Source organism: Mytilus trossulus, chromosome 10 (genome assembly GCF_036588685.1).
Source record: "Mytilus trossulus isolate FHL-02 chromosome 10, PNRI_Mtr1.1.1.hap1, whole genome shotgun sequence".
Classification (NCBI taxonomy): domain Eukaryota; kingdom Metazoa; phylum Mollusca; class Bivalvia; order Mytilida; family Mytilidae; genus Mytilus; species Mytilus trossulus.
Window position 1 is genome coordinate 57,594,573 of NC_086382.1, and position 27,524 is coordinate 57,622,096.

Below are 27,524 nucleotides of genomic sequence, written 5' to 3' on the forward strand. Positions count from 1 at the left end.
TCGTTATTTTGTACTAGAAAGACGAAGTGTTATAGAATTTAAAGCTTATTCGTTTACTTTTCTCCATAATAATTTTATCCTGTTATAAATGTAAGTCAAGTGTATAATGATAAGTATACAACAATTGTAACTAGGAGCAAACGCAGCAGGTATTAGTCCTATAATTGTTTGCCGTGCAACTATCGTAATTTGTGATTATGTTACTGTAATATGTTATGTGCAGTTGTTAGATTCCATCGATATCCATACCAATATCTTGAATCAAGTTTTTTAAACAGATAACCGTCACTCTACGGAAACAAATTGTGATCCTCTTTTTTGTCTTCATGTTTACGTATTCCATAATTCATACATACAGGATCTTTCAATGAAAACAAGCTAGCTTTTCACATTCTTCATTGTTGGTATCTTCTCAATGAATTAGCCAAAAAAAGGTGACGATATATCTATTCAGTTGCCAAGAATACAACAAGGAACAAGTAGTATCCATTTACTGTCTCGACTCAAAACTAAAACAATTGACAACGAGAATAGATTGTGCAATACAGTACCTTTCAATTTTCCTAATGTGAACTATTCCTCATTTTGATGTAACATTCCACCAGAGTTTACATCATTTTGATGTGATTTTCCAGGACGTGCGTTTCCCTTATTTTAAAACATCTGCACCACAAATTACGTCAAGTATATTTAACTTGTCGTAACCAGTCCCCTGCTCGTTTCCTTGATTGTTACTCCATCGATTTTTTATTTTCTCGTTTCATTGATTGTCACTCCATTAGGAGTGATCTCAGTTGCACCGGAAGGGTAAGCAGATACTGCTCCACGTGTTACACCCGTCGTGTTCCTCATATTATTACAAACCCGGTAAATAGTCTTATTCGATAGGTCACATTCGTGAAAAAGGAACAGGATTGTAGTAACAACAAACGGAATTCGAACATATCCGATATTATCTGTGAAACGGATATTCCATAACGGTCAACCAACCAGTGATGGCGTCTGTTAAATTTACGAAAGGATGTTTTCAACTTCACCATTTGGAACTCTTGGTTTAATAGTTTTCTTGTGAGCAGCAACCCTCTTTCAATGTTGACCACTGTTATATCATGGTTATATCATGATAGAAAATACAAGGCCGGAAATATCGCAACAATTGAGATAAATATACTCCGTATACAGGTGTGGCTAAAATGTTGCTAAATAGAAATGGAAAATGTTCAAATTAAGAAACCTGAAATCATCTCTTGTAGCAAAGATTAGTTTTCAATCGAACCTCATTGTCAATTACGTCATTTACTAGATGCAAATCAATGTATCAGGCAGACTAAACTTATCTGATGTATCCCTCAACTCTACGTCGATGGAATAGATACGTTTAACAATGTCACCAGATTTTGAATTATTTAGTGAGAGAACATCATCTATATAGCGGATGTTAAAAGTTAAAGGGTATTGCTAACTTCTTCCTTTAGTCCTAAGAAATTCCTGCATGAAGTGAGGCTCAAAAGAATAAAGGAACAGGTCGACAGGAAGATGGGTACAATTGGTTTCCATGGAAACGCCGATAGTTTGTTGATAAACACGCCCTCCAAACGTAAAAAAATACGTTGTCAATCAAGTAATCCAGCATTTTGATAATGTCAGTTTCAGAAAAAGTAAAATCACAAAAATACTGAACTCCGAGGGAAATTCAAAACGGAAAGTCCCTAATCAAATGTCAAAATCAATAGTTCAAACACATCAAACGAATGGACAACAACTGTCATATTCCTGACTTAGAATAGACATTTTCTGATGTAGAAAATGGTGGATTGAACCTGGTTTTATAACTAGCTAAACCTCTCACTTGTATGACAGTCGCATCATAATTCCATTAGATTGACAACGATGCGTGAACAAAAAACACATAACAAACATAAACAGACATAATAGGAAAAATGTCAAAAATAGGGGTACAGCAGTCAATATTGTGTTTTAATCTTTATCACTTTAAAAACAAACAAATATGTAACAAAGAAGCACAAAAGGCATATATCAAGTTTAACATGCATTGCTTATTTATAATACGATATTATTATATATGTCAAATCCGTCCATAAAGGATTGAAAGATTTTAAGTACTGGGACCGAATCCTTACCCGGATAGGCACATGTGTTTGAATCAAGAATTATTCTTTACAAAGTAGGATGTATCCCTCCCTTATACAAGCTATGTGTTTCTACGGCCATTCATTTCTATGAAACAAAGCAATACCTATTCTTTCAATTTGTCTTTAAGTTCGGAATAGGGAATACTAGTGTAAAGTATAGAAAAGTCAAATAGTTTTAATAATATTGCAAGATGAAAGACTCTTAGATTATATGTACCCTAAAAGACATTTTTAAGTATCCACATCCGATTCACGCCACTTCTTTAATGGGCAGTTTCCTAGTATTTTTTAGGGCCGGCTTAGATTGCTGATAAAATTTATGTATTGAGCACTTGGAAGACCCAGCAACAATAACTACTCATTTAAATACATCATAAAATATTAAAATGTAAAAAAAAGTGCTTGTTATCACTGACAGTTGGTAGTTAAAGTGAATATACATTGTATATTGTATAAAACAATGATTTAAGTTGATTCAACTACTATTCTGGACAAAGAAAGATAACTCCAATTGAAATCCAATTGGAATTTCTTGTTATTGCACAATATTGTGCAATTAGATATTTCTTGCTATTATGCAATACTGTGCAATTGAAAATATTTGCTATTGCACAATACTGTGCAATTGAAGATTTCTTGCTATTGCACAATAATGTGCAATTGAAGATTTCTTGCTTTTGCTGAATTTATAACTGTGCAATTGAAAATTTCTTGCTATTGCACAATACTTAATATAATAATTTTGGATCCTAATTTGAACCAACTTGAAAACTGGGCCCATAATCAAAAATCTAAGTACATGTTTAGATTCAGCATATCAAAGAGGCCCAAGAATTCAATTTTTTTTAAATCAAACTTAGTTTAATTTTGGACCCTTTGGACTTTAATGTAGACCAATTTTAAAACGGGACCAAAATTAAGAATCTACATACACAGTTAGATTTGACATATCAAAGAACCCCAACCCCAATTATTCAATTTTTGATGAAATCAAACAAAGTTTAATTTTGGACCCCGACTTGGGCCAACTTGAAAACTGGGCCAATAATAAAAAATCTAAGTACATTTTTAGGTTCAGCATATCGAAGAACCCCAAGGATTCAATTTTTGATAAAATCAAACTAAGTTTAAATTTGGACCCTTTGAACCTTAATGTAGACCAATTTGAAACGGGACCAAAAATTAAGAATCTACATACACAGTTAGATTCGTCATATCAAAGAACCCCAATTATGCAATTTTTGATGAAATCAAACAAAGTTTAATTTTGGACCCTTTGGGCCCTTTTTCCTAAACTGTTGGGACCAAAACTCCCAAAATCAATACCAACCTTTCTTTTATGGTCATAAACCTTATGTTTAAATTTCATAGATTTCTATTTATAATTACTAAAGTTATGGTGCGAAAAACCAAGAAAAATGCTTATTTGGGTCCCTTTTTGGCCCCTAATTCCTAAACTGTTGGGACATTAACTCCCAAAAGTACTATCAACCTTCCTTTTGTGGTCATAAACATTGTGTTCAAATTTCATTGATTTCTATTTACTTAAACTAAAGTTAAAGTGTGAAAACCAAGAAAATGCTTATTTGGGCCCTTTTTGGCCCCTAATTCCTAAAATGTTGGGACCAAAACTCCCAAAATCAATCCCAACCTTCCTTTTGTGGTCATAAACCTTGTGTTAAAATTTCATAGATTTCTATTCACTTTTACTAAAGTTAGAGTGCGAAAACTAAAAGTATTTGGACGACGAGGACGCAGACGACTACGCCAACGTGATAGCAATATACAACGAAAAAATTTTTTGAGTGTAAAAAATTTGATGGTCCTTTTGATTCTGCCAACAGATTTGACTTTTCAACTCTCCACACTTCACTTCCCAATATATTATCAAGCAAAAGTTTTCCCATTCAATTAAATGGTCGTTTGTAAAATCTGAATGCAACTACATGGGCTGCAACTCATTTTCTTCCCTTATGAGAATGGTAAATACGCTTGATATATTACTGGAGGTATGATGAGATGATTGAAGCTGTTAATTTTCTCCAAGATAATACAGTGTATTTATGTACGTTAGCCTGGTCATACTGAAGAACGACCAAACAAACCAATGGAAGGACAAATGAAGGGATGCACAGAACAAAAAGTAAAATGCCCTTAAGCTGGGCATAAAAAGGCATAATTTATCAAATTTAAGCAAAGTACTTTTAAGAAAATCCTAGCCCAGTCACATGGTAGTGTGAACCCTGCTAACCAGATAATTTAAAAGAGCCACATCAATGTAGTAACAATTATAAAAATTTCAATATCAAGAATCAAATTTCAATTGCAGACCATTTCCTAGATAATTGAATCTATAACTTTCTATCCTACTTTCCTCATTTTGATTTTATAAAGGCTTTAAGCATAACATGAATAAAAAGTTATAAGTTTGCTTATAATTTATTATAAAAGATAGCATTTTAATGTACTGTACATAATCTACATATTACACATTTGTACAATTATTTACATTTCATTCATACCTACATGTACTACTGATCCTTTTCCTCCCTTTTAATTTATACAATCTAACTTTACTTGATTTATAAATATCATTTATTTAAAAACATTAATAAATAATCTAAATAACTCCACTAAAGAACAAATTGTTAAATATACCTCAACAACTGTGAATAAATTTAAGAGGCTATCTAATTAGTTATCAAAAGAACAGGATTATAATATCTAAACTATGCCAAACATTTATAGTAACATACAAATTTTTAGGTTGTATTTTAACATGAAAAGAGAATAAATTGTGTTTTCAAATAATGATACTGTGAATCCTTTTATTTTCGTGGGTACCAATTTTCGTGGATTGAGGAGAACTTGCATAATCATGGATTTTTAATTTCGTGATATTGGTAAAGATTGCATACAATCCTTTAGAAGATTTGTAATTCATTGAACATTTAAATTTGTGGTTCCCTGTACCCACGAATTCCACGTAAATTAGTATCCCACGAATATTACTGAATCCACAGTAGTTAAAATTTGTCAAAAATATGAAAATGTTAACATCAAAATGAACTTGTGTAAATGATTCAAATTTGATGTTAACATTACCACAACTTCATCCTCATCAACATTAAACCAAAACATTAACCTGATAAAGGACAGATGAAGGGACAGATTAATGAATAGACAGACACACAGACAAGTTAATATCAAAAGGGGGTATAAAATTGCAAAAATTCAAATGAAATAATTGCCAAGTTGAAATGAAAAATCACTGATAAGAACTATTACATATAATTTTAGTGATATGAATTTGCCTTGTTGGTCTATTTGAATAGACAAAACTTAAGTAGTAAATATTAGATAATAGATAATGATGATCTACAAAACGTTTAATGTTAAAAAAAAACTGGTAAGTGTGCTTTTAAATTTCTAATGGAAAAAAGACTACACTACATTTTAATAACTTTCTTTTGAAGTTTGATAATCGTATGCAACATGACAAATTTTCTATTAATTATTTCAGACATTGATAAAAAAACACACATAATTTGCACCCTGCATGTCTTAATACCTGAATACAAAATAATGACTAAATGCATTATCAACATCATGTACAGAGCTATAAGTGTTGTATTTAATTTTACATAGACATAGTTTCTTCTATTGTTAAAGTATATTATGTTTTAATTGAATTAGTGTGAAGAACATAAAAATTGAGTACCGGTATGTGTATGCAAAACGAACTGCATAATGTTACTTCCATTTTTGCAAAATACAACTTTATCTTATAAAACTTTTCAAATTTTGAAGAAAAACAAATGTCCCTGGGTATCTTTAAAAGCAAAAATATGTATACTATGACCTCAAAAGTGAAATATAGATTTCGATAAAATCAATCAAATTTGATGGGACAAATGAATTTCACCAAATAATTAAAGGACTCCATAATTTTAAATAGGTTATTTGATAATTTAACTCCAAATTATCTATTTTTTTAAATTCTATTTTATATCTGCAGGGTAGAAAGAATATTTGCTTTAAATCAGAGTCAGTTTGGTTTAGAATGACAGATGGTCTGCATGAGCATACTATTACCATGGCATAGAATTTTAACTAAAATATGTCAAAGTGATAATTTTCTTGCTACAAATTTAAATAGGCTGATAAAGATAAAATGAAATAAACACATCTTCACATATAAAGCAATTTGTAGATTTTTTTTTTCAATATTGCAACATACAAAGTTTTCTATACAAGTTAAAAATAAATTGGGGATAAAATAATACAATATCCACCAGTAAGAATAAACTTTTAAATCAAATCCCATGCAAAATACTATAACATTCCCATCAAAAACATTCATTTATACCTAGTTTACTGCAAAAAGGATTATTTTTGTAAATATCTATAACAATCATTTGAGGGATGATATGACCACTACATGTGTGAGTCTTATACTTTTAAATGGTGCATTTAAAAATGTATAATATTTAATCATTCAGAAAACATGGAAATTATAACTATCACAAAACCTTCATTATCCATTTTGATATAAGGTCTATATTTCACTGAGAAGAATATTTCTTCTTACAATAAGGTGTAAATACTAGGATATAAACCCATCTACTTTTAAAGCATGATTACAGAATACTGATCCTAATTATAATCACATTTGACACTAAACTATGCACTAAATATTGACCTTACAATTACAAAACATAAATATCACATGGAATAAACAGTAACCAAGGTAACAGATTATAAATATTTAACAATATACTAAAATCTGGACGGAAAACAACAAGCACTAACAACAAACAATTAATCACAGATAAATAGGCTGCCATAGTTTTATAAAGGATTTCTAGTCTCTTCTCCTTGGTAGTTATCCTTAAGTCTCTGGAGAGCGGCAACCGTTCTTCATTTGCAACACATTCTCTCCTTGTATCATAATATCGTACATGAAAATGACTGAAAAATATATATACATTTTATTGATTCATATGTAAAATTATTTTTTTACTCTTTTATTTTGAAAACATTCATATCTGTACACATCATTAACATTTTCATATAATATAAATCATTAAAAAGAGGAAGGGGTTGGTCTCTGAAAAAGAACTAGTTTAATATCATTATATGTTCATGTCCCTTGTCTTATTCCTGATTTTGTTACTGGTTTTTTTTTATTGTCTTTTTTTTCTTTTTTTTTCAAATTTGGGAACTAAGCAGATCTTTGTTGGCGTTGACTTGTATGGAGAGATGTCTCATTGGCACTCATACCACATCTTCTTATATCTGTTTGTTAAATTTATTCAAAACTTTTTTACTTGTTGTACAGATCCCTGCTTGTTGTTAAAAACCATGGGTTGACCTCTGAATGTCTTTACTTATTTGTATTGTTGTGTTTTTGTCTCATTGTTGTGTATACGACACATATCTTATTTATGTTATTATATAACAGACAATTATCAAATATAGTTCATATGCAGAATACTGACAACTTAAGTTACTCAATTTAAAGTGTTTGATGTTAAATCTCAATCTATGAAACAACTATTTTTCATATGCTTGTATAGCCATGCAAGGATCTATTTTCACAATGCTATGTGATACTTAAACATCTTCAAGATCTAAGTGAATCCTATTATATATTGATTTTCTTTTGAAAATTTATCCTTCAATTTTTCTTTGCAGGATCAATTACTTACAAGAACGTGTACATACTGTAGATTGATTAATATTCGTTGGATACCAATTTTCGTGGGTTTCATGAAAACAGGTGAAGCAGGAATTCAAATGTTTAACGAAAAACAATTCTTCAATAGGCCTTGTATACAGAGATTGGCAAATACATGAAATCAAATATCGACGAATATGCAAGTCTTCAGCATTCCACATTGATACCCACGAAGATAAAAGAATCCACAGTAGAACATTGATACCCCATCACACTATCATTTTCTATGTTCAGTGAACCTTGAAATTGGGGTCAATACTCAAATTTGGCATTAAAATTGGAAAGATCAAATCATAGGGAACATGTGTACTAAGTTTCAAGTTGATGGGACTTCAACTTCATCAAAAACTATCTCAACCCAAAACTTTATCCAAAACTTTAACCTGAAACAGGACAGACGGACAAACGAACGGACAAACAGACGCACAGACCAGAAAACATAATTTGATTGGATTTTAACTTCACAACAACTACCTTGACCAAAAACTTTAACCCAAAGCGGGACAAACAGATGGATGAACAGAACAGACAAATGGACGCACAAACTAAATAAACTGTTATCACAGAGATATGTCTCGCCTTTTTGTAATTTTGGCAATGAATTTGCAAAACCAAATATCAATGACCTACCACAAGTGGATCCCCATAAATTGACCTAATCACAAACTAATACATGTAATGTAAGCAAACCAATCAAAGTCAATAGACCATGACTGAGGGGGCGGAGCCAAATAATCTCCATGGCAATGAGATGTGACAATGCTAATACATCTGCATACCAATTATCATTGATGTACCACAAGTGGATCTCCATAAACTGACCTAATCACAAAGTAATACATGTAAAGTAAGCAAACCATTCAAAGTCAATAGACCATGACTGAGGAGGTGGAGCCAAAAAATCTCCATGGCAATAAGATATGGCAATGATAATACATCTGCATACCAATTATCATTGATGTACCACAAGTGGATCTCCATAAACTGACCTAGTCACAAACTAATACATGTAAAGTAAGTAAACCATTCAAAGTCAATAGACCATGACTGAGAGGGCGGAGCCAAATAATCTCCATGGCAATGAGATGTGGCAATGGTAATACATCTGCATACCAATTATCATTGACGTACCACAAGTGGATCTCCATTAACTGACCTAATCACAAACTAATACATGTAAAGTAAGCAAACCATTCAAAGTCAATAGACCATGACTGAGAGGGCGGAGCCAAATAATCTCCATGGCAATGAGATGTGGCAATGGTAATACATCTGCATACCAATTATCATTGACATACCACTAGTGGTTCCCCATAAAACTGTGCTAATCACAAAAAAATACATTGTTGACGCCGTCACCGTCACCGGAAACAGCATACCTATGTCTCCGTCAAGGCGAGACAAAAACATAATGCCAATAAGGGGGCATAAAAAGAAATCTAATCATTTTACTATCTTGTTTAAATACCTTTTTCTGATTTGTGGCCTTTGGTTCCTCTTTTTTGTCTTCTTTCTTCTCTCCCTCCTTTTCACTTTCCTTTCCATCTTCCTTTTCATCTTCTTTGTCACCTTTCTTGTCTTTATCCTTCTTTTTATCCTTTTTGTCCTTTTCTTTCTTCTTATCTTTTTTCTTGCCTTTGTTCTGTAATCCAAATAATTAAACACATAAAAAAAGTCCAGCCAAAACATACATGATATAGTTTACCTGTTCCTTATTGCAACTGAGAAGATGAGGTAGCCATCGTACTACAAAAACAAGGACAAGTATAAGGCATATGTGACAGGTGAAAATTTAAGAGCAACTTTTTCTGAAGCGATTAAGAGTTTAACCTGTTGTAAAGACAGATTCCTGCATAATGTTGAAAAATATGTTTTGATCTAAGATATTGATCTTCAAGCATTCTTCAGCCTTTTGAAATTTTAAACTTCTTACAAGTATAAAGGATGAGATAACAATCTTTTGTGTGTTGCATATTGTGAAATTCATCCAAAGTGAGACAAACAAGAATGTGTCCAATGTACATAGATAGCCCACTCGCACTATCATTTTCTATGTTCAGTGGCCCATGCTCCATGAAATTGGGATAAAAACTCTTATTTGGTATTTAAAAGATTAGAAAGATCATGTCATACGGAACATTTGTACTAACTTGTTTGGACTTCCAATTTCATCAAAAACTACCTTGACCAAAAACTTTGACCTGAAGCAAGACAGACTGGCGAACAAATGGAAGATCTGAAGCACATACGGAAAAACATAATCCCTTTAAGAGGGGCATTTAAATTAAATCTTTCACCACTAACCTCATCATCATCTTCTTCCTCATCATCTTTTTCATCTTCATCTTCATCCTTATCTTTTTTCTTGTCTTTCTTTTTATCTTTTTTATCTTTCTTCTTGTCCTTGCCTTTTTTGTCTTTACCCTAGAATTCATAATATTTATAAAATAATTGTAAAGCGTCATTGAGACTTGTGTCACATGATTTTAAAACTAAGTGAGTAAACTGATTCCAGGCAAAGTTTTAAGCAACAGAATAGGAAACCATATACATTTTACAATTATTTAACTGTATAAGATAAATTAATTAATTTAATATATAATAGAACATTTAAAGGATATTAATGTCATAGCATCCCACTTATCAATGAAGTAATGAAAACACATCATTGGAAAACTAGGCAAGACCTCATATATCTGCATGCAACTGAGATTTATTGAAGTTGATGCAAATTCAGCTTTACATCTTAAAAAAAAAATCTTTCATGAAATAAATGCTTAACAAAAATCTTCACACTATTGTAAATAATGATAACTAACAACTATGACTAGCTACAAGAAACTAGAGGCTCTAAAGAGCCTGTGTCGCTCACCTTGGTCTATGTGAATATTAAACAAAGGACACAGAAAGATTCATGACAAATTGTTAAAAATTGACTATAAAGGACAATAACTCCTTAGGGGGTAAGTTGACCATTTTGGTCATGTTGACTTATTTTTAGGTCTTATTTAGATGAACATTATTGCTGTTTACAGTTTACCTCTATCTATAATAATATTTAAGATAATTACCAAAAACAACAAAATTTCCTTAACATTACCAATTCAGGGACAGCAACATAACAACGGGTTGTTGGATTCACCTGAAAATTTCAGGACAGATAGATCTTGACCTGATAAACAATTTAATTCCCGACAGATTTGGTCTAAATGCTTTGGTTTTTGAGTTATAAGCCAAAAACTGCATTTTACCCCTATGTTCTATTTTTAGCCATGGCAGCCATCTTGATTGGTTGGCCGGGTCACCCCACACATTTTTTAAACTAGATACCCCAGAGATGATTGTGGCCAAGTTTGTATTCATTTGGCCAAGCAGTTTCAGAGGAGAAGATTTTTGTAAAAGATTACTAAGATTTATGAAAAATGGTTAAAAATTGACTATAAAGGGCAATAACCCCTAAAGGGGTCAACTTACCATTTTTGTCATGCAAACTTATTTATAAATCTTACTTTGCTGAACATTATTGCAGATTACCATTTTGGTCATGTTGACTTATTTTTAGGTCTTATTTAGATGAACATTATTGCTGTTTACAGTTTACCTCTATCTATAATAATATTCAAGATAATAACCAAAAACAGCAAAATTTTCCTAGAATTGCCAATTCAGGGGCAGCAACAAACAACAGGTTGGCGGATTCATCTGAAAATTTCAGGGCAGATAGATGTTGACCTGATAAACAATTTTACCCCATGTCAGATTTGCTCTAAATACTTTGGTTTTTGAGTTATAAGCCAAAAACTGCATTTTACCCCTATGTTCTATTTTTAGCCATGGCGGCCATCTTGGTTGGTTGGACGGGTCACGCAACACATTTTTTAAACTAGATACATCAATGATGATTGTAGCAAAGTTTGGTTTAATTTGGCTCAGTAGTTTCAGAGGACAAGATTTTTGTAAAAGTTAACTGACGACGCACGCCAAGTGATGAGAAAAGCTCACTTGGCCTTTTAGGTGTGAGAAGATGTGACAGCTTAAATTTGCACTTAAATGAAAATTGAATAGTGAAATTGAGAATTGAAATGGGGAATGTGTCAAAGAGACAGAAACTTGACAAAAGATAAAAAAAAAAAAAAAAAAAAAAAAAAAAACAGCCCAAGGCCACCATTGGGTAAGTTAGTTTGCATGCCCATATAACATGTATAAATATCTTGCAAATTTTTTTTTATTAACTTATAAATATGAATTTAGATTAAACATGTACTTAAAGATTGGTTTCATTATCTGATTAAGACAATGAAGAAATGTCATGCCATATTGAATCAATCTTTTATTTTATGAACAATAAATACCTTTTCTTCTTTTTCAGATTTTACTCCTTCCTCCTCTTCTTTGTCTTCATCCTCTTCCTCATCTTCATCTTTCTTCCCTTTCTTCTTTTTCTTATCTAAAAAAAAATCATTTGTCTAAAAAGTACTTAGCCTCAAAAGAAGAAATAAACTTAAATTTACTAAATAATAAATTTTTAATTAATACATTTTGATTACTTTAAAGTAAATACTAAATAGGCTTATATTTATTTGCATAGCTTCTACTTATGACTTACACAAAGCATAGACATTTTGATTGCCTTTAAAAATGGGTAAACAAATGTTTTTAACAGAATTGTGTTAGGATTCAAGCTGTTTAGGTGTAATATCACCAAATCACGGTACAACACATCCGGTTGTATACGAAAATAGGTTGAAAAAAATATTCCCTTGAATTTGACAGTTGTAGGTAATTAATCTTACATTTTATTGCAGTAAAACATTATGTTTTATAAACATATGTCTTGGGTATTTCAAATCACTATTATTTATTTATTTGGCGTTTCAATGGAATATTTTGTAAACTTGAGGTTTCATGGTTCCTAAACCTTGTACACAGGCTAAATAAGGAGAGAAATTTGATTGGTTAACTTACAGTGATGAATATATTTCTTGTATGCAATAAAATGTTATGTGACTTTTTTTTCTATTTAGTACTGGACAGGATAAAACTTTACTCATGCCAAGTATTTCTTTATTTGAAACAAAGATAACTTCTGCACATTATTTTAAAAAGTGCAAAGGAGTAGGTCTGGTAAGGACCGATTTTGGCCTCAAATTTCAGGCTCATCTGACGAAAGATTTTGACCACTTTTTAAACACTTAAGTGTCTATTTCATTTGAATCAATTAGTTTAAAAGAAAGATTTTAACTGATTTAGTCATTAAAAACGATCCAATTCAAGCTCAAATATGAAAAATCTACCAAATACGCCGAAAAATGTCACTTTTCAGATGTTTTTGTCAAAAATGAAAGTGGCCGCATCCGTGTTCATCCTCAACCTTTATACATGTTATGTATTATTATAAAATACAACTTACATTTCAATATTATGGATGAACACGAATGTGGCCACTTTCGTTTTACACAAAAACCGTCTAAAATTTAACTAAAATGCTAGAATTGTGTAGATTTCAGTAATTTAGCATGACTTAATGGTGCTAGTACCCGATATGTGTGCATTGTATTGTCAAAAACAGCCCATATTTATGTAGCAGAAGCAGAAGCATTATACTGTCCAATAAATAACTCAGTTTACATTTTAACAATTTTATAAAATTGCTATATTTTGGGGCCAAAAAGGGGTCGTACTGGACCTACTCCTTTAACAAAGACTAATAGGGGAAATCAATGGTGGCATTACACCTCTATAGGCCCAAAACAATTTGTAAATTGGAAATTTTAAGATTTTAATGTAAATTTTGATAAGCTTCTCAAAACAGTAAGTTATGTGTCATCAATTTCAAGGATCAATTAACATTTCAATCCATACCATACCTCCTCCTCTAAATTAACTTAATACAGAACTATTCAACCAAAAAAACCAGAACACTCAACAATACTGTTTCCAACAAAGTTTCAGATGGCTACCTTTCTTTTTATCTTTTTTCCCCTTCTTGTCTTCTTTATCTTTTCCTTTCTTTTTGTCTTTCTTTTTCTTTCCATCCTTTTCTTCTTCCTCTGACATTTCTTTTTTCTTTGTTTCTTCATCTTCTTCTTCTTCATCATCTCCTTCATCTTCATCTGACAAACCAGTTGTTGTACCAAAAATCTTGGTTTTGGATTTCTTTCCTTTCTTCTTTTCTATAACAAAATAATGCATAAGACAAACTTTAGTTAGAGTGCAGAAACTTAAATTGAAAGACAAAAGGAAGGTCAAGGGTAACTACCCTTGTTGCCTACAGCAGGGGAATACAAATATATATTGCATGAAAGAATCATTAACACAATCAACTCTTATTACCCGTAACAACTTTTTTTAATGCAATTAAAATTTTTATAATACTGTATATGAAACAGAACTGAATATTTAAATCTCAATTTATCTGCAATTTCAGTACAGGCCAAACTGTAAACATGGTAAATAATATCGATCTTACCTTTCTTTTTCTTATCATCTTTCTCTTCGTCTGTTTCTTCGTCATCCTCATCTTTCTCATGTTTACCTTTTCTTGGCTGAGGAACAGGTACTGTTGGCAAGGTCTGTAGAAATATTCTCTTATTAAATAATATACATTTTACAACTCTTTATTAATATATTAACTTAAAGACTTAAAGATATTTACATCTTTAGAAACCAAATTTTTATTTATATTTAATCGTGCTAGTTATTAGTCTTTTGACATTTACATTAAATCTTTAAATTTGTACAATGTGACAATTCCAAAATCAATGGGGTACTATGCCTAATTTACAGCTTGGTTCATGAAATACATGTATTAGACCGTTGGTTTTCCCGTTTGAATGGTTTTCACACTAGTTATTTTGGGGCCCTTTATAGCTTGTTGTTTGGTGTGAGCCAAGGCTCCGTGTTGAAGGCCGTACTTTAACCTATAATGGTTTAATTTTTAAATTGTTACTTGGATGGAGAGTTGTCTCATTGGCACTCACACCACATCTTCCTATATCTATGGTAATGTAACAATTTACCCAAAATGCAATAGTTTAAAAAGGCATTGTTGTAATATCACAGGAATGTTGTATGTATATACACTTTTGTCTTATGAAACTTTTTGTGGATTGATTCATTATGTATTTGGTACGATTTTTGTGAATTCAGGAAAAAATGTGTTTTGTGTATATATTTGATTTCATAGTTTTGCAAATTTCTGCTTACGTGCCTTAAGAACATTTTACTTTGTTGAAAATTTGAAGGTTCACCTTTTCCCACAGACCCCACAAATTATAATGTATCCACAGTTCTTTTACATTAATTTTTATCTCTTTCAGTTTCACATAACATTGATGATCTTTTTTTTAAAACTAAAATGGCTATCGGACATTATATAAACCTTTTGAACAAACAATATTTACTCTTAATGTTGATGATGTTGATGCTTTAACTTCTTCCTCCTCTGATTCTGCATGCTTGTCTTCTCCCATCTTTGGTAAAGATCTTTTCTGTAAAATAGAAAAGAAACAATGATTTTAGTTGTAAGAAATGCATTTGCAAAATTTAAGAATTGCAATGGAAATTCAAAGTCCTTTATAAAACAGTAAAATTCATAGCTCATACACATCAAATGAATGGAAAACAACTGCCATATTTCTGAATTGATACAGGCATTTCCTTATGTAGAAAATGGTGGATTAAACCTGGTATTATAGCTAACTAAACCTCTCACTTGAATAATGGTTGCATTGAATTTGTAAACACAAAATATATATAACAGATTTTTTAAGAATGAAAAATATGTATGGTATATAACTTTAACTATAATTTATACCGACCCAAACAATGCAAATATTGAAGGGTAAGTAAAAGTAAATACAACCACATATTCCAATTGAGGCATGTGGCTTGGTGGCTGAATGGTCTAAGTAGTTGAACTACTGTATCACTAGGCTATCAATACTGAAAATTGTGAGCTCGAATCCTACATGAAGCAGGTGCGCTTAACTACAATCTTAATTGACTAGGATTGTCAGTATTCATACCAAGGTCAGTGGTTCTTTCCAGGCACACAGGCTTCCTCATTCATTAACAATGAGGCCATGAAATACTGTGGAATCATTAATATTCGTTGGATACCAATTTTCGTGGATTTCATCGGTATAGGATAACCACAAATTAAAATGTTTAACAAATTACAAATTTTCTTAAGGAATGAATGTAGACTTTGCCAAAAACCATGAAATTAAATATCCACGAATATGTAAGTTTTCCTCAAAACCACGATATTGATACCCACGAAAATAAATGAATCCACAGTAGCACAATAGTGTAGAATATGGCGTTAATCACCAATCAATCAACCAATTGCAACATCTAAGGTTAACTCTTACTGTTGGTGTAGGTTTAGACTTACCGTTGGTGTAGGTTTAGACTTACCGCTGGTGTAGGTATAGACTTACCGTTGGTGTAGGTTTAGACTTACCGTTGGTGTAGGTTTAGACTTACCGTTGGTGTAGGTTTAGACTTACCGTTGGTGTAGGTTTAGACTTACCGTTGGTGTAGGTTTAGACTTACCTTTGGTGTAGGTTTAGACATACCGTTGGTGTAGGTTTAGACTTACCTTTGGTGTAGGTTTAGACTTACCGTTGGTGTAGGTTTAGACTTACCAATGGTGTAGGTTTAGACTTTGACTCCTCCTCCTCTGAGTTTAAGCTTACCGTTGGTGTAGGTTTAGACTTTGACTCCTCCTCCTCTGAGTTTAAGCTTACCTTTGGTGTGGGTTTAGACTTTGACTCCTCCTCCTCTGAGTTTAAGCTTACCGTTGGTGTAGGTTTAGACTTTGACTCCTCCTCCTCCGAGTCTTCTTCATCTTCTTCTGATTCTGTTGGTTTGGATAATTTTGATTCAGACTGTTTCTAAAATAAAATATATACACTCTCAAAGTTATACCCTGCAGAACAAACGTGTGTGAAATACATTTCAATTTATGAATGCAAGTCAATTTTGTTATACGAAACTAAAGAATTTCATTATGACAAAATGCTTAGAATTGTTTCAATTGCAAAAGGAAGTGGATGTTTTTTTATGAAAAAAACACTCATAGATCATTAACATTGAACATTATAAAGAGATAAAAAGAATTAAAAATTAAATTAACAAAGGTCATGACTGACAGACAGAGTTGTACCATAATACGACTCAGAAACAGACGTATAAAAACTTGTCCATATAAAATGGTTTTCGATTTAGCACCACTTGTAACCATTTGTAGGAAATATACCTTTGATCCTTTTATTTTAACAAACATAGGAATACATACTATGTGAGATGGTTTATCTTCTTCTTCTTCTGACTCTTCATCTGATTCATCTTCTTTTTCCTTCTTGTCTTCTTTTTTCTATTTTTAAAGTTAATAATAATTTTTCACATATGTTTATCAAAACAGTAACAAATCTTTTTTCTAGATACTCACTTTTAACAAAGCAGCACTATTTACCAGAAGCTTGACAAAAATTTGGGACCATAATTATTGCACTACTCTGGTTTGTTAGCATTCAATTTGGTCATTTATATTGAGGAATATTTCAATAGATCTCTCGTTTTATCCACATTCATTCTGATGATTATTTTTATCAGATTGTTTCATTCAAGTTTAGTTTTTTTTCTTCCGATACTTTCTCAATTATATAATCAGTCTTAAACTTTCATATATAATGTCATATACAATGGTTAAAGATTGTTACAAAATAGTATCATAGAAAATCTGTAAAATTAAATTTAAAATTTGAAAGAGTGGAAGAGATTTTACAAACTTCAATGTTTTCAGAAGGCTCTGAGAGTAATTCTAGAACTTATTGCTGAAACAAAAGATTTGAATCAACACAAGTCTCTAATAAAAACAAAAGCTATTGTTTGAGAGAAGAAAAAAAACAACTTTGGTGATAAAATTTCAACTGCATGTTTTCTGTTCAGTATTAAAGCAAAGAAAGTATAAGAATTACAACAGGATGTTGACTTAAAGTCAAAAAGTTAATGTTTAAGAGATTTACAAAAATATAGACTTTTCTCTACTATACATATTTTTTTGGCAATTATTTATTACATAAAATAATGATAGTTGAAAATGAAATTGCTTAAGAAGAACTCAGTTATGACCAAGGTAATCTCATTAATGCTGAAGGCCATCGCTGACTTAAAGTTGTTAACTTCTGTGTCATGATGGTCCCTTGAGAAGAGTTGTCTCATTTGCAATCATACCACATCTTCTTTTTTTATATCATACACCTTCAGTCCAGAAATTTTGGTTTTAGAAGAGTTTTGTGACAAAGCTCACAGTATACATATACAGCAAACCTCATGAAAAGATCAACTTTAACATGCAAATACTCTAGTGCATATGTTCCAGACCATATAAGTATTTGGATCGTACGCCTACTGTCCGGACCATATACATATACTCATACGGTCCTACCATACGCGTACAGTTGGACTGTATGAGTATATGCGTACGGTCCAGTAAGAGCTGACCATACATGTTATTTGATCATATGGGTATCATTGAAACAATCTTTATTTTTAGTTTTACAAATTGTTATTGATAGTTTATTACAATTAGATAGATAAAATGAACAAACGAACAATTGAAATTAGGTATTTGTTTAATTGTATATCTGAATCCTATTTTGGTACGCTCACCTAAGGTGACACAATTCAAGTAACGTAATATTTTAAGCATTTTCATGTATGCAGTTCAGTCATGTTCTTTTGCATTTGCATTTTTGGTTAAGTCGCTAAATATTCTAAAACGCTTTATGTTTACTTCCAAGATCTTCAATTCACAATGCAATTAATGTATTACTGATTACCATGCACAATACAAGAGATTAACATATTTAATTAGCGTGATTAAAAAATAGTTAAAATATAAAAAAAAAATTTCAATTACAATTGAACTTTTTATATTAATTTGATATTTAAGTTATGTTGATCTGCTATATATATATATGCATTTGTATCTAATAAACTTGACCAACTTTTTAATATTAGTCAGACCGTACGCGTACGGTCCAAATACTCATACGGTCTGGAACACATATATACCAGATTTGTCAGAACTCAAAATGATCTGACCAGAAGCAAATAAGATGTAGACTTAACAATATTTCCTTTACATGCAAACGAGAAAAAAAATCAATTTAAAACTTATTTCTGTATACAATGAGACATTCCAGCAATGAACTTTAATATAGAGACAGTAACTTTAATAGGGTTATCTGGTCATACTTTGTATCAAAATTCTACAATTTAGTGGATTGTTTCTTTCTAAATCATAAATTAATAATGAATTTCCATGTATAATCTTAAACACAAAATATGATAATTTTGCAAGATCTGATTTAATATCCTTCCAAAGTTGAAAAGAAACAAGGTTTCCTATAGTTTTTACAATAATAATAAAAATTGCAAACCACATTATCATATATATAAAAATATAGGTAAAAAACTTTGACTTTTAACAGCCAGTTTTAATTAGAACAAACTGATTGAAACATCATGAGCTGATGACTATGACCTTTTTGCAGCAAAGAATGTTAAAAATGAAAGATAATTTAGAAATGTATATAATGCCATGAAAATAGAATTTTTCTATGCAAACACACAAATGTGATATTAGAGTAAATATCAGACACCCAACAATTCATGCATTGTAATAAACATTAATTCATGCAGAAATACCTGTACATCTTCTAATGGTTTCTGCGTAGAGGGGCGGGGCATTGGGCGTGGTACTGACTGAACCCTGTTTGTTTTTACTTCCTGTTTATATAGGCATAATGTACAATTATTTTCAGTAAAAAAGTTCATTAGCATTTGTTTTGAATTGTTGCACGACTAAAACCATCTCCAAATACACAACAAACATAAATATCAATATAAATACATCTTCTAATCCTCTTTATGCAAAATGTTGTTGATAAATATTTATAAAAAAGTTTATGCTCTTCAACCTACAACCGAACCAGCATACTTAATCATGTAAGAAAGAAATGATATTTATCTGCCTGCAATTATAAATTCACTCAAAGTTTTACCCAAAAAATATCATGGCCTAGACTTCTTCAAAGATTTTTCTTTCATTTTTAATTGATTGAATTTGTTCTTTTCTTACTCTTAGACTTTGTACTGCAATAAAACTGTTGGAAAAGATATTTTTTTCCTTTGTTACACACTGAAAAATACAAAGTAGAAAGTGTCCTATCAGCCTCTAAAAACAATAGTTATACATACCTCTATATGCTTATTGACATTGGAATCAGCCTCCTCTTCCTCATCTTCTGTTTCAGATTCCTCATCACTGTCCTCTTCTTTTTTATGTTTAGATTTATCTCCTTGGTCGACTGTGTTGTGTAGTACTGTAAAAAATGAATCAGTTTCAATAACCACCTTAAAGTTATAAGCTTGTTGTTACTTTGTATTCATTATTATTAGTTGGATACCAATTTTTGTTGATTTCATGGGTAAGGTAAACCACATAATTAAAAGTTCAATGAATGATAAACTCTCTTAAGGCATGTATGCATACCTCCCCAAAACCACGAAATAAAATATTCATGAACATACAAGTTTGCCTTTATATACAAAAAATAGTACCCACGAAAATAAATGAATCCACAGTATATAGATATGTGTTTTTTTGTCCTTGCTATATAATCAATAACCTATAGTTGCTGTCAAGTAAAATTGGCACTATTTTTTGTTTATTTTTTTTAAATTACCAGCTTGGTTCACCTAAGATAATGTTGTTCAATTAGTGGAATCTCAAATCACTCCAAAAACAACTACTTTACTACATTTTATTGTGTTTGCACAGTTTAATCCTAAATTCATAACTTATATTCATTGTTGCTGATGTTTATTGGTGTGAACAAAATATCTGTTTAGTTGTACAACTATTAGTAAAATACAATTTCATTCACAAGAAGATATGACTGCAATAAATAATTTTAAAAACAGAACAATACAGAACAGTGTTTTGATTGAGAAATGAGTTTTCACTTACAGCCTGGGGCCATTACATTGCAATGTAATGCATTACATTACAATTACTTTGTGATTCTTCCATTACAATTACAATTACATTTTTTCTCACATGTAATGCATTACATTACAATTACTTTGCCTGTGTAATGCATTACATTACACATTACTTTTTCAATATATAAAAACAAAAAGCATTTCAAAAACAGAGGTATATGTACATATGTATACAGTGTTAGGTACCACCGTGTAGAACGCCACATGCGGGGTGTCTGCTTTGTTTGACATGGGGTGGCAATTTTGAAGTGACGAAAAAGTAACAAGGTAAGTTCAAGCGTCAAAATTCCTTATTTTTAAAACTCTCAGTACCATATAATGTATTGCACGGAAGGAACCGCAACATGATCTATTTCCTGAAAGCAGAAGCAGTCGTTTTCAGTGCTCAGTTTTCTCAAACACCTAGTCACTTTCAAGTTTCTTAGGTGGTGGTAAAAAATAAATAAATTATCATATAATTTTGTTTCTTAAATTAATCACTTAATCATTAGACATCATTAAGGATTTCAAAGGGATATAATAAATGTGTGATTAAAGGATTATCTTGTGAAATGCCTAAGGGTTCTGTGAGGACAAACACAAGTTGAGAAGATTTGATTGCAATAAAAACATTGTGATATTAAATTAGGTGAAATAACAACACAGACAGGACCCAAACCAGTTTGATTAAAAATGTTGTTTGATATATTCAATATTTCATTGAAATACATGTAAGGTGTGTATAGAATTATGAAATTTTCATCTTCATATTTTTTTCATTGATCTATATAGTTTTGTTTGATAATTTTTTTATAAGATTTTTCATAGACCACCAAACACCAAAATATTCCCATATCATATTAAACAAATATCAGAAACCAAGATCAAAGACTTGATATTTTTTACCATTTTATATTTCTTATCTTAATGTGTGTTTTAAAAATTGATGTAATTTATTTAATACAGTAATCAACTGTGACAAAAATTTTATTCCATACTTTCTTTAGTTTTTGTTAATATTTTATTTTTATATACAATATTCTCCAATTTTATCTATTTTACCAATTTGTAATGAAAAGTAATGTACTGTAATGGAGGCATTACATTAATTTTTAACTAAAGTAATCATTACATTACATGTAATTGTAATGCAGAAAATGTGCATTACAAATTACTTTGCATTACATCCAAAAAATGTAATATTACAATGCATTACAATTACAAATTACCATTACCCCAGGCCTGTACAGTATATAACTTCATGATATCATCATATTATTTAACTCAATTAATTACTTTTATTTTCACTGTGTACACCATGTATTCTTTCTTTAGCAAGAGGAGTTTCATTAGGTGGCATTGTGGCACTTAATGGTGGTGGCTTGTTGTTATTTAATTCTGGTAACTGTCTCTTGATAATAGATGGACTCTGAAATGATAATTGATATTAATGTCATGATGATTATTATAGGTTTCATAACAAGTGAGAATTAAATTGAGTTATTTTATTTCAATATAATAATAAATGTCTTATGATACTGGATAACCAATGAAATTCACAGATTTTGGTATCACTCATATCACACTCCATGCAGTGTGGTACAAGAAATTTCTTCATGCCAAACAATAAATAACAAGCCAAAACCATAATCTTTACATGTGGGACAATTTTTACATGTGGGAGGATCCAGGATTTTTGAGAGGAGTGAAATTTCTTAAAACTGTATATATATTGCAAAGCAAAGTGAAGATTTCATACTAAAAGAGGGGCAGAGGTATGATTTCTACCCTACATAACATTACTTACTTTACTTAATGTGTTTTGTCTACGTTTTTCTCTTGCTGTAAAGCTGTTATTGAGATCTAACGACCCGTCAGCTTTCAGGGATGCGTTTAGTAGATTCTTGTTGACAATTTCGGGAGATTCCTCAGCCTCCTCTTCAGAACTTTCCTCAATCTCGGTTTGTAACCTCTTATGTCCTACTGTCAACATGTGACAACCTCCACAAGATACCTGTAATTAAATATGTAAATTTCAAATATTTGTTTTGTGTTTCTGTAGCATTATAATTCAAATACTGTGGATTCATTTATTTCGTGGGTACCAATTTTTGTGGATAGAACAAAACTTGCATATTTGTGGATATTTAAATTCATGGTTTTATGCAAAATCTTCAAACATTTTTTTTTTAATTGTAATTTGTTGAACATTTACATTTGTGGTTCCCTTTGTACCTGAGATATCCACATAAAATAGTTTCAAATGAATATTTATGAATCCACAGTAACAATATAGGATTGTAGGAACAGGCATTTTAGAAATGAACATAGCCATAAGCTTAAAAGACTCATAACAGATTAAATATAAAAAACATCAATTTTCTACCATCAATATCAATAAAACCAAAATGCAGTGTATTTGATGATATCAGATAACTAATGATGTTAAAAAAAGGTATAACAAGCATTCTGTGTGTATTGCCTGGCAATACATAGTCCCCTATCATTTAAAAATTCATTGTACTGGAAGAAAAGTGCTTACTTGATCTATAAACTGTCATGGTATAAACCATTTAACAAATATCAAGTCAATATCTTCAAGTGTGATGAAACAAATTTTGAGGGAAAATTGATTATATGAGTGAGTCCAAGACTATATCTCTGCACAAAATCATCAGACTGGGACACTATTAAAACTTAAACCATATACAATTTATCAAGACAATATCTTCAAGCATGATGGGAAATGGTGAGGAAAACTGATTGTTACAGTGAATTTTCTAAATTCTAGGAACATAACTCTGCACAAAATTGTCAGACCAGAACAAAATTCGAACTTGATTTGTAACTTGTCATGATGAAACAATACACCAAATATCAAATCAACACTTCAAGCACAAAGAAAAAAGTGTGGAAACTTCTTTGACAGACTGATGGAGTGCAAACTTTAAGTCCTGTTTGACTTTGTCGGTATGGGACTAATAAAATTCAAAATTTAAGCAAAATATTAAAGTGAATGTACTGATAAGTAGATATTGTCTGATCTCCTATTAAACATGTATAAGCAATATTTGTACCTGTGTAACATGAAAGTTTTTAAATCTTTCGATTAGCGTAGGAACATAAATATTGCAGTAGCTTTCTTGACCTTGACCTAGTTTACCATGTCTTCCATCTCCAAATGTGTATAACTGGTCTTTTTCTGAAAAAGATATGCAAAATGCAAATGGATTTGTAAAATAACTTGTAATAAGATAAGATTTTTTTGGTAGGTGAAACCAATCAAAGAACAATTTCCATTACTTCAAAATCAAATTAGTTTGTTGTTTTAGTCCCAGTTTTTGTTGGATATGGATTGCCATAGCATCAGCTTTCTTTTCAGTTTATACTATTGTAAATATGAATTTAAAACAAAAGAAAACTTGAATTACCAACTTAATACAAGTTCACAAAATTGACAATTCTAATGACAAAGGACAGCCACAAATAATACTTCTATTTCAGGAGGATTCAATCATCTCCCCTTTATCATAAAGATCAGTGAAATAACAGGAATGGCTATTTCAGCATTGTTTCTATTAAATAGTAAAATATAAATCTCCTAGCATTTACTAAAACATTTGAAATTCTTAATACGTTTTGAAAAACATACTAATGTAAAACTTATCTTTCTATTTACATTTTGTGATCATTTTGCAACGTTTGAAAATTAAATTCCCCAAATAATAAGAAATATATTTTTACCTGATATAAGTGCTGTATGACTATCTCCACATGAGACGTGTTTGATTTTTGTTTTACAGAATATTTGTTTAGGTGATGGAGTTTCCAGAGTTCTGTTTCCATGTCCTAACTGACCATTGTTACCATCACCAAAGGAATAAGCTTTACCAGATTCTGAAAATATTTATAATACTTTGTAACTTTCTGTATATACTTATCTTGTAAAAAACAAGAATGTGTTCTCAGTAGTCAGTACACGGATGCCCAACTTGCACTATCATTTTCTATGTTCAGTAGTGTGAAGTTGGGGTAAAAACTCTTATTTGGCAATAAAATTAGAAAGATCATATCATAGGGAACATGTGTACTAAGTTTAAAAAGAGGGACGAAATGTACATCAATTTCAGCAAAAACCACCTTGACCAAAACCCTTAACCTGAAGAGGGATGAACGGACAGACGAAAGGATGCACAGACGGAATAATATAATACCCTGGTAGGGACATAAAAAATCTATAAATTTAGCACATAACATGCCAAAAACAGCAAGTCTGGTTTACTTTGTTCACAATAGGTCAATACATTTTTTTTAGGCCTAACTATAACTGTCTTAAAGATCACTAACACTGTAGAGGTCAAAGGAATATCTTTTACATCACACTTTAATGATGATTTGTTCATCATACAATAAGGCATACATTTTGTTTTTGGTAGTAATTTTACATTTGTCATTAATTTGTTTGACTGAAACTAATTCTTTTATCTGTTATCTACCTAGAAGAAACTACATTAAAGCTTAAATTGCAATGTCATCAGATTTTTAATAGTGAGCAATTGCTTAACATTTGTATTCTATATCATATAGGAACATGTTAACCCAAATTTGGATATACAAAAGTACACGCTGTGGAAATGGAAAACTTAAAAATTTGGTTTTTGTGTAAATTTGAAATGATTTGTTTAACAAGAACAAGCACTACAGTTTTACCTAATAAAACAACTGTATGAGTATTCCCACAAGATACTTGTTTGGCCTTCTCTGGAAGTTCCACTTTTGTAGGTACAAATGCTTTGATATCTGCATCTCCTAGTCCTAACTTGCCTCCATCACTCTCACCAAATGTGTATAATTCACCAGATTCTGGAATTTAAAAAGATAGCTGTAGATGAATAATCAAGTCAAATGTTCAAATAGTAAACACTTTTGCATCTTTTCAATTCATGCTTGCATGGTGGTTGCTCATTTTTAGCCTAAAGTTTATTCTTAATAGATCAAATACAAACTATTTATAACAGAACGCTCACTTATGGATAGCTTTCACAATGAAAAATAATAGTTTAAAATTCATAACAGAAACTAAAACCAACCTTTCATTTGTAACAAAAAATGTTCTTCAAAGGGAATGCATGCATATATAGTCACTACAACTGTTACAACCACATGACAGACATGTGACTTTATTATTACCCATTACTTCGACTGTATGGCAATATGAGGCAGGCATTACCTGTAAATGGGGACGAAGTCTGTATAATTATTTTTTTGTAACTTAAATATTTTTTTAAAAGAAAAGAAACGGAAATACCGTAACGTTTCCGATGTTGTTTCTGGTGTTAGTGATTTTAGTTATGACGTCATAAGCAATGTAAACAAAGAAACGCTATCATCAGGTAACGTTTTTTCATATCACAAGGAATTATTAAAAATGAAACTGGTATTGCGTTCCTTCCTGTTTATACTAGACTGATAAATATATATTTTACTCAAAGATTCATACAAAAGAGACCGGAAAAGGGAAGTACATTGTAGATTTCTGCGCAGGTCCAGGATTTCAAAACATGACATAAAAAAAAATGAACGATTTTGAGTTCATTAGTAAAATGAAAAATCCGGGTAAATTTTCCCGAATTTTTTATTTTATTGAATTTTCTACTGTTAGTGGGGACTTCTTCCCCATAATAACCACATGACAGAGTCAGACAAACATGTGTATTGTTATTCTTTTACTTTTCTACATTGGCTAGAGGTATAGGGGGAGGGTTGAGATCTCATAAACATGTTTAACCCCGCCGCAATTTTGCGCCTGTCCCAAGTCAGGAGCCTCTGGCCTTTGTTAGTCTTGTATGATTTTAATTTTAGTTTCTTGTGTATAATTCGGAGTTTAGTATGACGTCCATTATCAATGTACTTTTATGCATATTTTAGGGGCCAGCTGAAGGACACCTACGGGTGCGGGAATTCTCGCTACATTGAAGACCCATTGGTTGCCTTCGGCTGTTGTTTGCTCTATGGTCGGATGGTTGTCGCTTTGACATATTCACCATTTCCTTTCTCAATTTTATGTGACTTTATTCTTACCTGTCACAAAAGCTGTATGGTAATAACCACATGACAGACATGTGACTTAAATCTTACCTGTCACGAAAGCTGTATGGTAATAACCACATGACAAACATGTGACTTAAATCTTACCTGTCACGAAAGCTGTATGGTAATAACCACATGACAGAGTCAGACAAACATGTGACTTTATTCTTACCTGTCACGAAAGCTGTATGGTAATAACCACATGACAGACATGTGACTTTGCCTTCTATATCTAACAGTTGTGGCTGTGGACATTCTGTTTCATCCCCCAAACCAAGCTGTCCTTCACTTCCACCTCCCCAAACATACACTTCACCATCCTCTGTAAAGAAACAAACAACATTGAGCTATTCTATTGTTTACAGCTTATATCAATAAAGAGCTTAATTAATAGAAAATAAATAAAATTTTACTGAAAGAATATCAAAAACCTTCACTTTCTAGAAAGCTTGTACAGACACAGAAATGTAAACTTTTCTTTG

The 27,524-nt window shown here is 31.3% G+C and overlaps 1 protein-coding gene across 2 annotated transcripts in view; it reads right to left on the reverse strand.

Annotated features, from left to right (window-relative positions):
- Nucleotides 1-4,573: 4,573 nt before the first annotated feature.
- Nucleotides 4,574-27,524, reverse strand: part of LOC134688238 (X-linked retinitis pigmentosa GTPase regulator-like) — a 30,795-nt gene continuing 7,844 nt past the window's right edge. Inside the window, exons 6-22 of one of the 2 annotated variants that reach the window (XM_063548736.1) lie at nucleotides 27,215-27,364; nucleotides 25,663-25,815; nucleotides 24,697-24,849; nucleotides 24,030-24,154; nucleotides 22,760-22,966; nucleotides 22,249-22,381; nucleotides 20,167-20,291; nucleotides 19,615-19,695; nucleotides 17,198-17,275; nucleotides 16,698-16,793; nucleotides 15,297-15,383; nucleotides 14,363-14,465; nucleotides 13,854-14,066; nucleotides 12,246-12,340; nucleotides 10,198-10,317; nucleotides 9,362-9,535; nucleotides 4,574-7,124 (exon numbers count right to left, since the gene is read on the reverse strand). In XM_063548736.1, coding sequence (XP_063404806.1) covers nucleotides 7,101-7,124; nucleotides 9,362-9,535; nucleotides 10,198-10,317; nucleotides 12,246-12,340; nucleotides 13,854-14,066; nucleotides 14,363-14,465; nucleotides 15,297-15,383; nucleotides 16,698-16,793; nucleotides 17,198-17,275; nucleotides 19,615-19,695; nucleotides 20,167-20,291; nucleotides 22,249-22,381; nucleotides 22,760-22,966; nucleotides 24,030-24,154; nucleotides 24,697-24,849; nucleotides 25,663-25,815; nucleotides 27,215-27,364 — 2,117 coding nt within the window. In that variant the 3' untranslated portion in view covers nucleotides 4,574-7,100. The remainder of the gene's footprint in view (nucleotides 7,125-9,361; nucleotides 9,536-10,197; nucleotides 10,318-12,245; nucleotides 12,341-13,853; nucleotides 14,067-14,362; nucleotides 14,466-15,296; nucleotides 15,384-16,697; nucleotides 16,794-17,197; nucleotides 17,276-19,614; nucleotides 19,696-20,166; nucleotides 20,292-22,248; nucleotides 22,382-22,759; nucleotides 22,967-24,029; nucleotides 24,155-24,696; nucleotides 24,850-25,662; nucleotides 25,816-27,214; nucleotides 27,365-27,524) is intronic. The other variant, XM_063548738.1, reaches the window with a different exon arrangement.